The 16,820-nt window shown below is 57.8% G+C and overlaps 1 protein-coding gene across 1 annotated transcript; it reads right to left on the reverse strand.

Annotated features, from left to right (window-relative positions):
* Window positions 1-2,159: 2,159 nt before the first annotated feature.
* Window positions 2,160-15,556, reverse strand: IL2RB (interleukin 2 receptor subunit beta). Its single transcript, XM_007111778.2, has 9 exons — window positions 15,469-15,556; window positions 14,915-15,029; window positions 13,984-14,062; window positions 11,215-11,320; window positions 9,604-9,752; window positions 8,109-8,274; window positions 7,429-7,552; window positions 5,937-6,021; window positions 2,160-2,918 (listed from the first exon to the last, which is right to left on the reverse strand). Exons 1-9 carry the CDS (start codon window positions 15,554-15,556, stop codon window positions 2,160-2,162), a joined length of 1,671 nt encoding a protein of 556 aa, XP_007111840.1.
* Window positions 15,557-16,820: the final 1,264 nt, after the last annotated feature.

The raw sequence follows: 16,820 nt of genomic DNA on the forward strand, positions 1-16,820 counted from the left end.
ATACACACACACACACACACACACACACACACACACACACGTCCAAAGCCTGAGAAATGTAACCCTCCCAAGAATTCTGCAAAGTGGAAATTCACTTGCAGAGAGATTTCCTGGTTTGCCGGAGGACACACAGCAAAGCTTGGGCACTGGGCTTGGGTCTGATGCTCTCCTCAGGACTGAGGAGACTTATGGCCCAGAACACACAGCATCATATGGCAGGAGGTGGGAAGTCAGATGGCCCGGTAATTAAGCTATTCCATGGTAAGGATCCAAGACTCAGACAACCTCAGGAAAAGGGAGTTTATTTTGGACATAGAAGAAATGGGAATCCTGAATGAAATGCAGTAACCCCCTGGGGAACAGGAGTATTAGTAATAGGAGCCCAGGCCCCTCAGCTAACTCCTCTCTAGCCTTTTGGGGCTCTTCTCCACATGCACCTGCTCCTTGGGGCCATCCTCCCGCCCTGTATTCAAATGTCCAAGACAGAGAAACTTGATTGGCCAGCTCAGGCCCGGCCTCCCTGATTGGACACAGCTTCTGTTCTAAGTCATCTCATAGGCTGCTGATGAACCTATGGGTGGGCTTGTGTCCGGTGCCCAATCAGCTGCAAGCATGGCCTATAAACGCGGGCACTGTGTTTTCACACCTTGGGGTTAGCTGGGACCTGCTGGGGTCCCTGCCTTCCGAAGAACTGTAGTCAAGAAGGGAGGTTGTGATAGGCATCACAAGTGTGATCAGTGCCAGGGACAGAGGGAAGAGAAGTGGACGGGTGGTGGGGAGCACCGAGAAGGAAGGGGTTAGCTGTGTGTGGCGGGGGCGACTGCCACGCGAGGGGATGAGCCTCTTGCTGAAGCGGGCATGCTGGAATCTAATGGGCCTGGATCGCCGCCTCTCCAAGTCTTGACCTCAGAAATGTCAAGGCACCAGGGATGCTCCTGTGAGGTGGATGGTACCCCCTGCATGAAGGCAGCTGGGCGCAGGGAGCCCAGGCAAGGTGATGCCAGATAGTTCATCAATTCACCCAGGGAATATGATGGAGTGCCAAGTGCACTGTGCCAAGTGTAGTGAGTGGAGCTGCCATCTGGAGGCGGTGTGCCAGCCCCTGAGCTGCAGAAAAGACCAGTGGAGGGTGGAACAGGAGGGGCCCAAGGGAGGGCTCCCTGTGACAGCATCAGGACCTGCCACGAGGAAGGGTTTACTTTCCAGCAGCATGCTACTGTGAAGCCATTGTGGAAAGATCCAGCCGATGTCCACTTTGCTGGGGCATTTGTGTCCATACTTGGGCCACAGCGTTAAGGATGCTGTAGCCAAGCATTCAAAGGTCACAAGAGATCCCAAAGGGGGAGTGACAGGGCCACTTTGCTTAGCCACCCTGTGACCCTGAGAGCCTGTCCCTCCAGCACCGAATCTCAAAGTTTGGGCACATTGAAGGAGGTGGTGTTTCCCTCCCAGGGAAGCAGAAGTGACACTTGAAGGATAAAGGGAGCTTGTCACCTAGATGAAGGAGGAGAGGGCACCCCAGGCACAGGGAAGAGCATGTGTAAAGGTGTGGGGGAATGAGGGAGCTCCAAGGGGCTCAGTAGGACTCTTGGGAGGCTACAGAAGGGAATGTCCCAACACGATGCTGGAGGGGCAAGGGGAGGGCCAAGAAGTGGTGCTGAGGGCAGTGGAGAGCCACGGCAGGGTTTTAAACCCGGAGCAGCATGGCCCTCTTTGTGCTCTGGAAAGAGCACTCTGGTTGTCCTGAGGTGCGTGGGTGCAAGGGGGTGTGACTGGGGCAGGAAGCCCTGTGAGGAGCGCAGGGTGAAGGCCCATGGAGAACCCCGAATTCTCCCTGAAGAGGAGCTGCAGGGCTGGAGAGGAGGAGAGACGCTTCAGAGGCAAAACCCGCAGGACTCCACGACTGATGAGGGAGTGCGGAGTCAAAGTGCCTCTCCCCGCGAAGTTCTTGGCTTGGGCCGTAGGACCGGGGAGCAGCAAATGAGGTGTGGAAGTGAACAGCCGAGTGTGCAGGGCTGGGTGAGGGCCCTCTGGCCAGAGATGACCGGGGGCAGCTGGACACCGAGTATAGCAGTGGACAAGCCTCACAGACAGAGAGTCCTCAGCTGGGCCTGGTGCAACAGCAGAAGGCCACCTGCCTCCCAGCCCTGGCCGTCTGTCTACACTGTGTGAGCCGGGTCCTGATCCTGGAGCTCTTGGAGGGACAGGTAGGCATCGGTGTTCAGGGTCAGGCAGGAGGTGGGGGCCCGGACTTGGCTTTGCCCAGGAGAGCTGGCCCAGGGGAAGCTGGCCCCCTCCCTCGGGCTGGGGACAGGCACCTCCTCTCCTGCTTCTCCCAGCGCATGCTCCGGGGGTGACTGCAAATCCACCAGGTCAGGGGCTTCTAGCGGGGGAGGCCCCAGGGGCTGGGGGGCCCAGTCTCCAGGGACTCCCTCCTGCGGGGCGGGGGGCAGCCTCTCTTCACCAGCCCCAATGCCCCCCAGGGCAGTGTTCGGGGGGCCTGGGCCACCGAGGAGACTGGGGGAGAAGAGCAGCAGGTCGTCCCCAGGGGGGAAGGTGCAGTAGGCATCCTCCTCCCCTGGCGGAGGCGGCAGGGGTGGGAGGAGAGCCCCCTCTGGCACCCCGGGCCCACCCTGATCGGGCTCCTCCATGAAGGGGTCGTAGGCGAAGTACACCTGGCAGGCCTCGATCTCCAGGGCGTCTGGGAGGTGGAAGAAGAAGTAGCCCTGGTTGGTGAAGCAGCTGGTCACCGAGTGGCCGCTGGTCTCGGTTGAGGATGGCGAGCCCTTGTCCTGCTGCTGCAGAAGGAGCAGCTGCGTGGCCTTGGCGTCCCTGTCCAGCACCTCCAGTGGGGAGATCTCGGGCACTGGGCCGCTGGGGCTGAAGGAGGATGAAGGGAAGGGCGAGGAGAGCCACTTCTGCCAGTACAAAGAGCAGAGGGAGGGTGAGTGGCCACCTCTTTCAGACTCAGCCACATCCCCTAACTCGTCCTCCTTCAGCAGTCCGCTCAGGGCTGCCCCCTCCGGGAAGCCCTCCTTGACTGTAGCCCCCACCTCCCAAACAGACACACACACATACACACACACACACAAACCCTGCCCACTGGTTTGGGGAGCCCTCTGCATCAGCCCAGGGGGTGTGGCTGTTTCCCAGCTCCAGCACAGGCCTTCCTGGCTCGCTGTAGGCGCCCAGGGGATGTCTTGGTTCAATGTGTGACTGTTTATCGAGCAGCTCCTGTGAGCCTGGTGCCGCTCTCGGTCCCGGGAACACAGCAATTGGTAGAATCCTCAGAGTGTCTGGTGGGGACCAGTGCGAGTGTGTGAACCAACCAACCACTGCTGAAGCAGCAAGGGTCCCGAGAGCGCATCACGGTCACCATACAGATGCCCAGAGAGGGTCTGTGCCCTGGCCCTGATCACACAGCCAGCAGGTGGAAGAGCTGGGCCCCACGTTCCCCACTCACACTGCCATGGAACCATCTCCAGTGGGGAGCTAATTGTCCCCCAGTTGACCACTCCCTCCTGGTGCCCTGCGGCCCTCCACCCCCCACACCCTCCATCCACAGAGAGAGGAAAGCACCCATCAGAGCACTTCTCAGTTGCTCTGGAGTCCACAGAGCCCTGGCAAGGAACAGGGAGACCCGGGTTCTAGCCCTGGCGCTGGCACTCTCTAGCTGTGTGACCCTGGGCAGGTCACTGCACCTCTCTGAGCCTCAATTCCACAACATTTAGCTGCCTCTTTCCTGACTTCCTCACTATGGGCCAGCAGAGAGATGTTAAAGAAGAAAATGAAGGTGGAAACACCTGGCCCAGGTAAAATGCAGACTACCCAGCAGAAGCGTAGGGGAGTGTTCACCCCTCAGGGCAGGGTGATGGGGCCTCAAGAGGGTGCACTTGAGAACCCCCAGCAGCCTTCTGTCCTGGAAGCCCTCTGCAGCTGGACCGCGGTCCCCGCAGCACAGGGACCAGGCCTGATGGGACCAGGCCCCCCTGCACTCCTGTGCTCAGCACAGGGCCTAGGGACCCAGTTGATGTTCTGCAGATGAATTAATGGACCAGAAGAGAAACATCCTGGTTCTCCATCCCCGGAGTGAGTTCCCGGGGCTGAGCCACTCGACAAAATCTACCCCCTCCCCCAAACCAGGAGTTCATGTTACAGAGGAAAGGCCGAGAGAGGGACAGCAAGAGCAAACTAAGGATGGCCGAGAGGGATAGCAGGCCAGGGAGGCAGGGAAAGAGGCAGGTCAGGTGCGGCTCCAACGCTAGAAGAAGCAGCGGAGGGCAGGGCCAGGCAGCAGTGCTGAGCAGTGGCCAGAAGAAGAGGGCAGGCCTGGGGCCGGCACTGGTGTGCTGGGCCTCTCTGGGCCGCCCTCAGAGGTGTGTGTGGTCAGGCACTTCCCGGGCCTAGGCCTCCATCCACAGCGCCCTGAAGCGCAGGTGGGCGGGGGGCACAGGAAGAAACTCATCCCCCTTCACATACACTGGCACACGCGCTCCCAGGTCCCACAGGCAGGGCAGTGGGCCTTACGGTCTTGGAGCCGGGGGTTCTGGGGCAGAGAGAGAGAGAGAGAGCAGCTGGCCTGTCACCCACGTGCAGAGGAGAGGGTGGGGTCCCTCTTGGCCAGCCCCCAGTCACATCATGCATCCCCAGGGCCTCCTCGGGATACCCCCTCCACGCAGCAGGCCTGGGCCAGGCATCTAGACCTGGGGATGACCTCGTGGGAAGATGGAGTGGCTTGCAACTCTCTAGAAAGGACCCCAGTCCCACCTCAAAATGTCCTAAGCCCATAGCGTGAGAAGGACTTCAAGGCAGAAGAGGTCTGAGGATGCATCTAGTCCTGCTTCCAGCCGGTTCCAATGTAGGAATCCCTTCTGCCATGTGGCTGACACATAGTCGGCCAAGGCTGACTTGAATACCTCTGTTGATGGGGAGCTCACTACATTTAGGGCTGAAGGAGGAATTTTAAGGAGACACATTCCCCCACATCAAGAGCGCTGTAGGTAAGCTACCCCGAGTCATGGGATTTTTCCAAAGAATTCCAGAAGGGGCTCTGATCAGCCCTGACAGAGAACGCCAAAGCCAGCTCCTGACAGCTCTGGTCCAGCATGGCTTTCCAGCCCCTCAACACTCCTCCTGACTTCTCTCCGCCCCCACCTCACGCCCCCTCCACCAACACCAATCCAGGGAGCCTGGAGCGGGGGTGGGGGTGGTAGAAGCAGCCCACCACATCCCCCTACCCCCTTGAAACTTCCTTCCTGAAGCATCTGTGGGCTGAGGGAGGGGAGACGACTAAACTTTAAATGGCGCTGAGTGTTCTGACATGTGGGCGTGCACTTTTAAAATGAATCTGTGTTTTGTAACTAGAAATGCCTAGAGGCCTTGCTAACGTCTGTGATAAGTCACGGAACCTGGCCAGGGAGTTTCTGCAAGAGCAGGAAGCACTAGCCCCACGGAGCAGGTCTGCACGGGGAGCGGCGGGGAGAGAACTTGCACCTTGCAGATCCTGCTCCATCAACAGCCTGGTGCCAGTAATTCCGGCTAGAGCTCCGTGAGCACTTGCTGTGTGCCCGGCAATGTCCTTGGGACCATCCACATAGTAACATTATCCCCCCACCACCCATCATTTGGCAGGTGAGGAAACTGAGACACCGAGAGGGTCTATAACTCGCCCAAGGCCACACGGCCAGGAAGTGGTGGAGCCAGGGTTAGAGCCCAGGCAGTCTGGCTCAGATGGGAGCTGCCATTCAGCCTGAGAACACTGGGGAAAGGGGCCCGTGCCCACCCGCGAGGCAGCTCACTTTACCTTTCTTCTTCCACAAAGGGCAAAAAGCCGCTGTTCCTGCACCTCCTCCCCATCCATTCCACACCACTGCCCACCCTCTGGCCCGCCTGTGCCAGCTGCCTACTCTGTCCTCCATCCACCTCCAGACTCCTACCTGGAAATCTCCTCCATGCTCGGAGCTCAGCTGGGAAAAGAACTCCGAGGGGTCTGGGATGTGACACTTCAGAACCTTCTTCAGCCTGGACAGGGGAGAGGAAGGGAGGGAAGGAGGGTGAGAAGGGAAGGGGGCCACAGCGTCCTGCCATCAGCCCCGCAGCTCCGAGGGCAGGGCGCCGAGCTGTTCATTTACTTTGTCGGTATTGATCGTGTGCCCAGTAAGGGAGGGTATTGTGCTGGGCACTGGGGACACAAGAATAGCCAACAGAGAAGGTCCCTGCTCTTAAGGAACTGACATTCTAATGGGGAGCCAGACAGTGAAGCAAGTGTGCAAGTTTACCATTCATTGTAATGTGGAGACAGAGGGCAGGATGCCATGCAAGAGAAGGATGTGAGGGTGGGGGACCAAGCAAGCCAGAGCGGTAGGGGACCAAGAAGACTGAAGCAGAGTGAACCAAGAGGAGGGAGGCAGGAGAGAGGCCAGATGGTGGGCCACCTTGTCAAGGCTGCCCTGGACGGTGGTTCAAGCTGTGCACTGCCCAAGGGCACCTGGGGTTTTTGGCGGGGGGGTGGGGGGGCGGTGGTGAATGGAGGCTGAATTCCAGCCCATACTCTGCTTGCCAAGCTGAGGGCCCCAGTATCTGTGTGCATCTGCCTCAAGTTGTATGCCACAGCCTCAAGACCCCAGAAAACCTGGCTGTCACCCAGAGGTCCAGGCTGGGGTCCCCCACTCCTTTCTGGTCTCTGGCCACACCCACCTCCCTGAATTTTCAGTTCCTGGAATGCTCCTGCCTCGTTCCCACCCAGGATCTTTGCACAAGCTACTTCCTCCTCCTGAGATGTGCTCCCCAACCCTTCCCTGCCTGGTTCACTTCTCCTCCAGATTTCAGTGGAATCATTACTTCCTCAGGGAAGCACCCCCCCCGAACCCCGGCCACCCCTTAGCTGAGGTTCCTTTCCCTGTTGTCTGCTTCCAGTACATACGGTACCTTCCTTCCTTCACCAGCCTAATCACGTGTGTCGTTATAAACGTGCATGATTAGGATGTATCTGCCTTCCCCCATGGGACTGTGGGTCAATGAAGATGGGACGACGTGCCTGTGGTTGCCCTTGCGTTCCCAGCACTCAGCACCGTACCCAGCCCAGAGCTAGGGCTCAGTAAATAAAGGAATAAACAAATGAATACGCATACGCGTGAGGACCCCCCAACGCAGGCAGCTGGCACGTGCACACACACATACTCAAGTCCCGGGCGTGATGCTCTGGGCAGGGCTCCCGTGGGGCTCTCCCTGCCCCACTCCCCTCGGGCTGGTTCTCTGGGCTTCCAGCTTGGGCGGAAAGGCCAGGGGTCAGGCAGGGAGGGCTCTTGAGAGGGCAGAGTGAGCACTGGAGATTGAGAGCAGGGGGCTCAGCCCGGAACCTGACCTGGCGGGGAGCGGGTCGCGTCAGACAGGAGCATGAAGGACAGACAGGGAGGGGAGCGCTCTTACCACGGCCCGTTGTACCGAAAGCTGGTCAGAAGGTAAACCAAGACGGCGAAACAAAAAGCGCAGCTGAGGCCCAACACGATGTGGCCCGTCGACGGAAGGGGCGGCGGGGTCTTCTTCCTGGTTGCTGCCCGGGGTGGGAGGAGGAGAAGGGGCGGGGTTAGAGAAGTGACCCCACCCACCCTGGCTCGATCCAGCATCCCCCACCCATGACCTGGTGCTGAGGGACAGGCCAACCTCTGACCCGAGGCCTTTACAGGGTCCCAGCTGGTCCAGCAGAGCTGCTGTGTGCCCAGCCAGCATGGGGCATCGCGGCCGACATGCTTCGTCACAGCATCCTTGCCTCGGTACCATGGTACCCGCTTTACAGATGAGGAAACAGGCTAACAGGTGAAAACAGCCCACCCCTGACCTCGGCAGAAACCAAGAGTTTGAAGTTTCAGGGTGGAGAGGGTGGAAGGAGCCTCGCTGGCCTCCCCGCCAACTCACAAGGCCATGGCAAGTCCCCCCGCCTCACTGATCCCCTGTTCCCATCTGTAAAACGCGCCCAAGTTGCCCGCCCTGTGGGTCGCAGCAAGTGAGCTAATGATGGCCAAAGGGCTCCATACCTACACCCCAAGCCTCCCGCACCAGCCACTGCCTCCTGCCGGAGCTGCATCCCCACCCCAGCTCCCCATCAGTACCTTCAGGCCTCGTCCTGAAGACCAGGGGCTGGCTCCAGGGGCTCCAAGCCTCGTGGTTGCCTAGCTGGGGCCTGGCCCGCACCTGAAGCTCATACAGCGTGTCTGGAGCCAGCGTCTCCAGAGAGAGCCATTGCTGGTTCTGCTTGAGGCTCAGCAGTGGGGTGTCCTGGACAGAAACAGGGCTGTCAGACCAGAGGGGTCCCCACTGCCCACCTCACCTCCTGTGGCAGGGCTGGCCGAGACACCGAGCAGAACAGCACCTTCCTTTCTTCCCTCCAGCCGCCTGCCCTCCAGTGTCCCCTCATCCTACAGAAAGGCTGCCTGACTACCCAGTTGCTGGGGCCCCAAACTCCAGGGTCATCCTAAACGCCCCCCACATCCAAAGCCATATGCCAGTCAGCTGGTTCCACGTCCAGAACCTGGTTCCACCTCTGGAAACGATTTCTGCACCCTTCCGCCTTCTCTCCACTCCTTTCTCCTCCAGGTCTGGGCTCCCAGCACCTCTGGGCACCACACAGGTCGCCCTGCTTCTCCTCCCCCCTACCCCGTGCTCTGCTATAGTCTATTCTCCACTCGACCAGAAAGAGGGATTTCCCAAACACTTCTCCCACCTCTGCATCACCCTTTTTGCTTTTCTTCCGCTGCCCTAGACACACAGGCCACGTCTTGCCTTTGCAATGGCTCTTTCTTCTGCTTGGAAGACCCGCCCCAGATCCTCAAAAGGTCACCCCTGCTTGAGCCCCAGATCTCGGAAAGGCCTTCCCTGGTCACCTGAGTCTGAAGTAGCCTGGCTCAGCCCTTCTCAACTGCGTTATCACATTTAATTTTCATGATAGTACGTATCGACATCCCATGGTCTCCTGTTTCTGGGCGCCGGCTGTCTGCCCCCATCCTCCATGTGAGTTTCCTGAGAGCAGGCAGCTCATCGGGCCCGCCCTCCACTCTCTCCCCGCATCTAGCACGTAGTAGGTACTCAGTGAATGTCTGTTGAGTGAGTGAGCGAGTCAGTGAGCGAATAAAGGAATGGATAAGTGAATGAGCAAGCAACGAACCCCTGTGGACTTGTTATTTATTTATTTTTTTTTGGCAGCACCCCTTGGCATGTGGGACCTTATTTCCCGACCAGGGATCGAACCCATGCCCCCTACAGGGGGAGGGCGGAGTCTTAACCACTGGACCGTCAGGAAGTCCCAAGTCCCGTGGACTTGGACCACACTGGATTTGAAGAGGGAAGGGTGGCTGCCCAGGGCCTCTGAAATGTGCAGAGAGGGCAGTCGCCTGCCTCTTGGCTTTGTAAATCTTGCCTGGGATCCACCACCAGCTGGACCCCTGGGGTGTCAGGGGACACACGGAGGGAGGGGGAAGCGGGGCAGGCAGTACAGAGGAGCGGCAGGGGTTGCTTAGGGGCTTCTGTGGCTTTGCTGAGATGAAGGATGGACAGGGTGACGAGGACAGGAAGGAATCAGGGCAGGTGGGGATGGAGCTAGGTACTCACCTCCCAGCTGTGGCCCGGGGACCTTGTCTGGGCCTCAAACTCCACACTGCTTTGAATGTAGTGGGAGAACTGGGAGACATTCCAGGTTATGTTGCATCTGTGGGTCCCTATGTGGACGACTTGGAGGGAGTGGGGGGACATCAGACGAACTGGAGACGGGAAGAGAAGAAAGGAGAGAGAAAAAGCTTGGGGGACACCGGAGGCTGATGCTGAGGCGAGAAGTGCCGGGCTCCCACCTCCGCCTTTGCACATGCGGCTCCTCCCTCCCTGCGTTCCCTTTCCCGGGAGACTGGCAGGTCCCTGCTCAAATATCACATATTCAGAGAAGCCTTCCCCAAAGACCCACCACTCTCTGTCCCCCTCACCTGTTTTCATTTCTCTTCCTAGCACTTATCAACACCCAACGTATTAAATATCTACTTCTGGTCCTTTATTCATTTTCTGTCTCCCCCACCAGACTCTGAGCTCGTTGAGGGCAACGACTTGATTCTTTCGGGTATCCTTGGTGCCTGGAACATTACCTGGCACATGGTAGGCCCTTGATTAAATACCTGCTGAATGAATGAATCAAGGCAGCCTTTCTCTGCACTCAGAATTGATCAGAGAGTTTTACCTGGATCATCTCATTTATTTTATTTAATTCTATCTCATCAACTTTATATGATTGTAAGATTGTATGATTCTGAAGTTCAATTGTTCTAAATTTTTATACTTCTGAGACTCTGTGGAACCACACAAATAATAATAAGCAAATGTTTATTGAGCACGTGCTAAGCAGTTTCTGTGTCTTGGCTTATAGACTCCTTACAGCAACCACGGGCAGCGGGTAATTGGTTATCCCCACTTTACAGATGAGGAGACTGAGGCTCAGACATGTTAAATGATCTGTCAGTCAGATCACACTCAGTTAAGGCAGGGCTGCATGTAGAGCCCTGGATCTCACCCTCTGCCCCCGCCTCTTCCCCAGAGATGACCTCCAAGTTCGGGAAGGGAGGGGGGTGAAGGCTGGGGGTGGGGCAGGGCACTCAGTCGTTCAACAGACCTTCCCAGAGCACTGCCCAGATCGGGCCTGATGCTGAGTATTCAGAATGGAGATGTAGGGATGGCAGAGGCTCTACCCTCAGGGAAGTTCACAGCGCAATGAGGGAGACAGACCCATAACCAGGCAGCAAAGACCCAGGACATAAACACCCTGAAAGAGGTGGGGGAGTCTGGGAAGGACTCCTGGGGGAGGTGACTCTTCACGGAGCCTTGAAGGGTGAGTGGGAATTTTCCGGGTGGGAAGAGCCTTCCAAGCAGCGGGGCCAGCGCGTGCAAGGACTCAGGGACGCGGATGGGCAAGTTGAATCTGGAGAGCTGGGCTTTGGTGTGTCAGGAATATAGGCCACGAGAGGAGGCGTGCTGGAGAGGGAAGCCAGGCCAAGTGGCCTTGAACGCCAGGGTAGGGACCGGGGACTTCATTCCAAGTTCAGCGGGCAATGGGTTGGTCAGATGTGGGCATGGAAGCTGATGGGGAGAGACTGGAGCAGGGTGATCCCAGAGGGGGAGACAGGAAGGGAGGTGCCCACCCCTCCAACCCCCTCCCAGCCCCACCCTGGAGTCCTCTCTCACTGTTGTCAAAGGGCTTGAAATTCTGGGTCATCATCATCCTCCACCTCTCCCCTTCGCGGCACATCACGGTCAAGTTGATGGCGTCAACTATGGTCAGTTTCTGAGACTGCAAGGGAAGGAGGCCAGGGATGTAGCTGCCGGCAGCTGCTGGAACGAGGACGGGGGAGGACAGGAGGGGAGACCGCGACTGCGACAAGCCGGACCCCCTCCCTGAGCCCTTGCGTCTAAGGCAGGGCTCAGCAAGCTTTCTGAAAAGGGTCAGTTAGTTAATATTTTGGACTTTGCAGGTCATATGGTCTCTGTCACAACTGTTCAACTTTGCCATTGTCGTGTGAAAACAGCCATGAAAAAACATGAGAGCGAATGCGCTTGGCTGTGTGCCAATAAAACTTTATTTATAAAAACAGGCAGCAGGCTGGTTTTGGCCCATGGGCCCTAGTAATGTGTCAATCCCTGGTCCAAGTGAAGTGAGCTGCCTTGGGAGGGAGGGAGTTCCCGGTCACAAGAGGTGTGCAAGCAGGATGAGCCCCCAAGAAGGTGCAGGTCCGGACCTATGCTTGCATTATAGCTCTGAGTGTGAAAGCTTCCTCTCCCCATCTCTCTCCAGCCCCGCACCCTCACTTTTCTGGAAGGAAATGGCCAGGAACCGAGCATCTCCTGTGGGCAGGCACTGTTCAGGTACCTTAGTCGCTTCTCTGGCTGATGCTCACAGCTGTCCATCCACACATTGCAGGTGAGAAAACTGAGGCTGGGATTGGTTAAGGGACTTGCCCCAAATCACACAACTGGTCAGCAGGGGAGCCTGGATGCAAACTCAGGCCTCTGCATCCAGAGCCCCACAGAGACTGTAGCCCTGGCCAAGTGAACAGCTTAACGGCGGCCTCCTCCCTGTGCGGAGGGCAGCTCTGCAGCCCTGCAGGAGGAGGGTCTGGTGCAGGCCCTGTTAGCATCTGCATTCCGGGGTCCGGGATAGTGTTTTCAGGCCCAGGACCCCGGGCACAGCCCCTCTGACCTGCCGCAGGGCCCACTGTGAGCAAACCTTGAACTTGATCATCAGAGTTCCTGGAGCGGAGAACAATTGCTTTGTCTCCACCCCGAGGACCCTGCCCCAGCCGTCTACCAGCTGCTGCGGGGGCCAGATTTTTCCCAGATAATAATAGTATCATCACATTATTACAGTAAGTCCCCTACATGTGAACGAGTTCCGTTCCGAGAGCACGTTCATAAGTCCAATTTGTTCGTAAGTCCAACAAAATTAGCCTAGGTACCCAACTAACACAATCGGCTATATACCGCTGCTTTTATGCTTGCTTCCACCAGGCATCCCGGGCTTGAAATAAAGATACTGTACTACTGTACTCTACACAGTACTGTACAGTAAAGTGCAAAAAGCACAACCACTTGTAGAGGCTGCACACACGTGACAATGTACGCCAGACACATGAACTAACTTACACGATTGGACATGCAAACGCACACACGCACCTTTGAAAGTTTGCAGCTTGAAGGTTCGTATGTAAGGGACTTACTGTATTAATATTAATGTAATTGTCATTGTTGCAAAGATGCCAATAATACATTCTGCTGAGTACTGACCCTGTGCCAGGCGCTCTACTAAGCACCTCACGTATATTATCTCATTTAATTCTCTCCGTACCCAATGAGATGGGCACAATTACTATTCTTATCCTACAGGTGAGGAGACTGAAGCACAGAGAGGCTGAGGGACTTGCCTAAGGCCACACAGCTAGATGGGACCAGGATCTGAAGCCAGACCATCTGCAGAGCTCAAGGGGACGGGCACAGCAATCTAGTTCGAGGGGCTCTGCCTTTATCAGCGACACTGTGTCATGTGAGCTCATCTCCACATTCTCCTGCTCCTGGAGAATGTACAGAACCTGATAAGGGTTGGAAAATGTGGTCTGGGCATCCCTGGTGCCCACTGCTGCCAAGAAGCGTTTGCCAGACAATAATTTGACGCACACCCACATGGACACAGCCTCCTGCTCTTTGAGAGGCAGCCTAGTGCAAGGTTGAAAGGTCCAGGCTGGGGGTCTCACAGACCTGGGTTCAATCCCAGCTCTCCTCTCCCTGGCTGTGTGACTTGGGCAGGGACCTCACCTCTCTGAGCCTCAGCTTCCTCATCGGTAAGAAGGGGACAGTGCTGGTACCCAGGCACAGTCGTAAGGATCCCCTGGCAATCGTGTCAAGTGCACGTTCTGTTCTGGGTGGCATCCTAAGCGCTTGATCCTCAGAACAACGCTACCAGGTAAGGATCGTTATTATTCCCTTTTACAGAAGGGGTGACTGGGACTCAGAAGATGCTCCACGTCACCCAGCTGGTATACGATGGAGCCAGGGATGGAACCCGCACCGTCCAGCTGTGCAATCCACTCTGTTAACCCCACCCCACCCTGTACTTGCCCAGACCTCGGGAGGAGTCGCATATGGAGGTTATTATGACCAGTAGGTGCTCTCCCCACTTGATAAGGAACACAGGAGTGTCAGAGGCTCCGCAAAGCATGGGGGACACAGCAGGAGCAGAGGCAGAGTGGCCGATGCCTCACGTACCTCAGATCCCTCGACCCCCAGGTCAGACCTCTGTTCTCCTTGGATGCCACCTCCCTCCTTCTGCCTCTTCAGCCCCAGAAGCCTGCTCTGCCGCAGCCCCTGGCCACCGGGCTTGCTGGGCCCCAGCTCCTCCCCGGGAACGACCCCCCTCTGCACCCACCGGCCCCCTGGCCTCTCCCCTCAGCTATGGCTACTCACATCTGGGGGTCCTAGGATGAGGTTACATGCCCAGGATCCCGGCTTCACTGGGAACAGCTCACAGGATTCGTTCCACTGCCTTTCAAGACAAAAGAACCCTCTTAGAAGAAAAAGAGGGCCCCCCCCGCCCACCAGAGCTGGCCCTTGGGAGAGTCTCCATGCAGCGTTGCTGGTCTGTGCCCGGGCTCTCTGCCAACCCCCACGTGCCCACCTCCCTTCGTGAGCATCTTTTCCTGCCTCTTCATCCCAGCCAGGCCTCATGGCAGCTAAAGTGATCTAGAAACGAACCAGTTCAGGACACACGGCCTTCCCCGCCTAAAGCCCTCCCAAGTCTCCCCACAGGGTTTAGGGTGAAGATGATCCTTGATGGGGCCTTCAGAGCCCCTTGTAATCACCATCCACCTGGGAGCCAAGGTCAAACCCCAAAGCCACCTCCGTTGGCTGCCACCAGGAGGTTTGGATCACGGTGACACTTCACCACCTCCTTCCCAGTCTCCAGTCTCCCCAGCCATTCCCCAGTTCCCTGTCCCCACAGCTGTCCCAGGCATCTGTCAAAATCCCAGGTTACTCAAAAAGTTTGGGGCTCCCCCGTCTGCCCCCTTTGCCTCTAACACTGAGTCCAGCCTCGGCAGAGCAGGTGAGCGGCCCGATGTCCCCAAACTACCTGGTCTGGCTCATGCCCGGCCCCCCCACTGCAGCCTGGACTGCACGCCCCACTGCCGTTCAGCCTCCAGGAGTCTAAATATCCGACCCCCAAGTTCTTCCAGACTCCTGTGACACCAAGAGTCTTGTGGGTACTATTAGTCCAAGATTCTCAAAGTGCAGAGTTCTTGGGGTCTGAGAGCTAGGATTTCAACAGTCTAAAAGTCAGTGACTATCAGATCTCACCTCCCTGAGATTCTGTACGTTTGTCTGTCGACCCCACACACACCTTTTATCCGGCTGGGCACGGATATGGCAGGTCGTGACCTGCAGTCCCCCATCCCAGCTCCAGGCGCAGGAGATATTGGCTCTCGAGTTGTAGAAGCACGTGAGCTTGGAAGCATCTGCTGGTAAGATGAGGCGTGCGTGGCTGGCTGCAGGGTGCCCATGGCCCTCTGGGGTTCGCCCGCCACTCCTGCACCTACCAGGTGAGGAAGTAGTCAATCCTGGCAGGCAGAGAAGGGGTTCGTGAATCCATCTGAGAGAGGACAAAACTGAGCCCCAGAGCCTGCAGTGACCCCCAGACAGGTCGAGGCAGGGCAGGGACAAGAAGACGGTGTCTTCCTGCGGCTTGGAGGGGCACGTGGGTGCGGCGCGGGCAGGTGGAGGGCTGTGGGAGAAGGTGGATACCTGGTCTCTGGTCCCACTGCACCCCTCCCCCCGGCCTCCTGCCCCAGCGGATGGAGCTTCTGCCAAGAAGCAGGGGTCCTGGAAGAAGTTCTAGAAGGGCCTTGGCCTCCTCCCTGAGGGAAAGCACAGCGGTCCAGACGCCAGGGTCCTCACCGTTCACCGATGTAGATGCCCGAGGGATGGCCAGGGGCAAGAGGAGGACAAGGAGGGACAGACACCAGGACAGAGCAGGAGCCGCCATCACATCCGCGGGTGGGAGCTGGGGAAGGGAGCCCTGGATGGAGGAGGAAGGGGAGGAACACGAGTGAGCACCCGGCCACGCCCTCCCCTGCCCAAGGGACAGGCTGGGCCCCGTCCTCTCAAGGTGCACCCCTCTGCTCCCCACCACGCCAGCCTCAGGGCCTTTGTATCTGTGGGCCCCCCTATCCCACACATGTTCTTTCCTTCCCTTTTGAGATTCTGGGACCCATGTTGTCATTGCTGAAAGGACTCTCAGAGCAGTCCCGACCCCTTGTTCAAAAGTTGGGGAAACTGAGGCCCAGAAAGAGGAAAGATTTGCTTACGTCCACATAGGGAGGCCAGCTCAGAGCTGGAATTAGAACCCGCCTCCTCTCTACCCGGCTGCTCCCTTAACCACACCAAAACTGTCAAGAGGTTCCTCTACGCTGGGCTCCATTTTAAACTCTTTAACTGCAGCAATAAGAGCATCTACTGGAGATACGCTCATTGTCCCCATTTTCAGATGAGAAACTGAGGCACAGAGAGGTGAAGCGATTACCCAAGGTCACACAGCGGATAAGAGGCAGCTGTGGAATCTGAGCCAGGGTAGACTGCTGGAGCCCAATAAACGTGTGCTGACTACCTCACGACAATACCTCACAGCAATACTCGTGGAGGGAGTGGGGTCGGGGGTAGGGACTGAACACCCACCCTGTGCCAGGCGCTTCCCGTGCACCAGCTTATCTAATCTGCGCAGCAACAGGGACTGGGTGCGTGCGTTGTCCCCTCACACAGACGAGGAGACCAAGGCTCCAAGCCATTAACCCGCCCAAGGTCACATCGCAGAAGGGGCAGAGCTGGCATTCCGTCCCCACGCTCCACCCCAAAGCCCATTCCCTCACATCGTTCTGCCCTGCCCAGACCCTGTCCCAGGCGCTGGCCCCAGAGGTAAGGCCCGCAGTATCCATCCCCACCCTGGGGAGTCGGGGACCGGCAGGGGCGTGGCCGACCAGTGGGCATCTGGCCTGTGTGTGGAAAGGAGCCCAGAGGAGCACCCGGGGGCACCTCCTTGCCCGTCCCACTGTCCCCACAGGGCAACACTCCCGGAGCGGACCTGGTTGCCTCTTTCTTTGGACCCTCCAACCCCCTATAGCAAAGGGCACAGGGTTGGGACCCCAAAGGGCGCAGAGCCCAGGAAAGGGGCTCCAGCAAGACGCCTGTGCCCCTTACTCATCGATCATGGCCCTGGGGTAGGGGCCCTGTGGATCCCCTGGAGGGTGTCACCT

Source organism: Physeter macrocephalus, chromosome 6 (genome assembly GCF_002837175.3).
Source record: "Physeter macrocephalus isolate SW-GA chromosome 6, ASM283717v5, whole genome shotgun sequence".
Lineage (NCBI taxonomy): Eukaryota > Metazoa > Chordata > Mammalia > Artiodactyla > Physeteridae > Physeter > Physeter macrocephalus.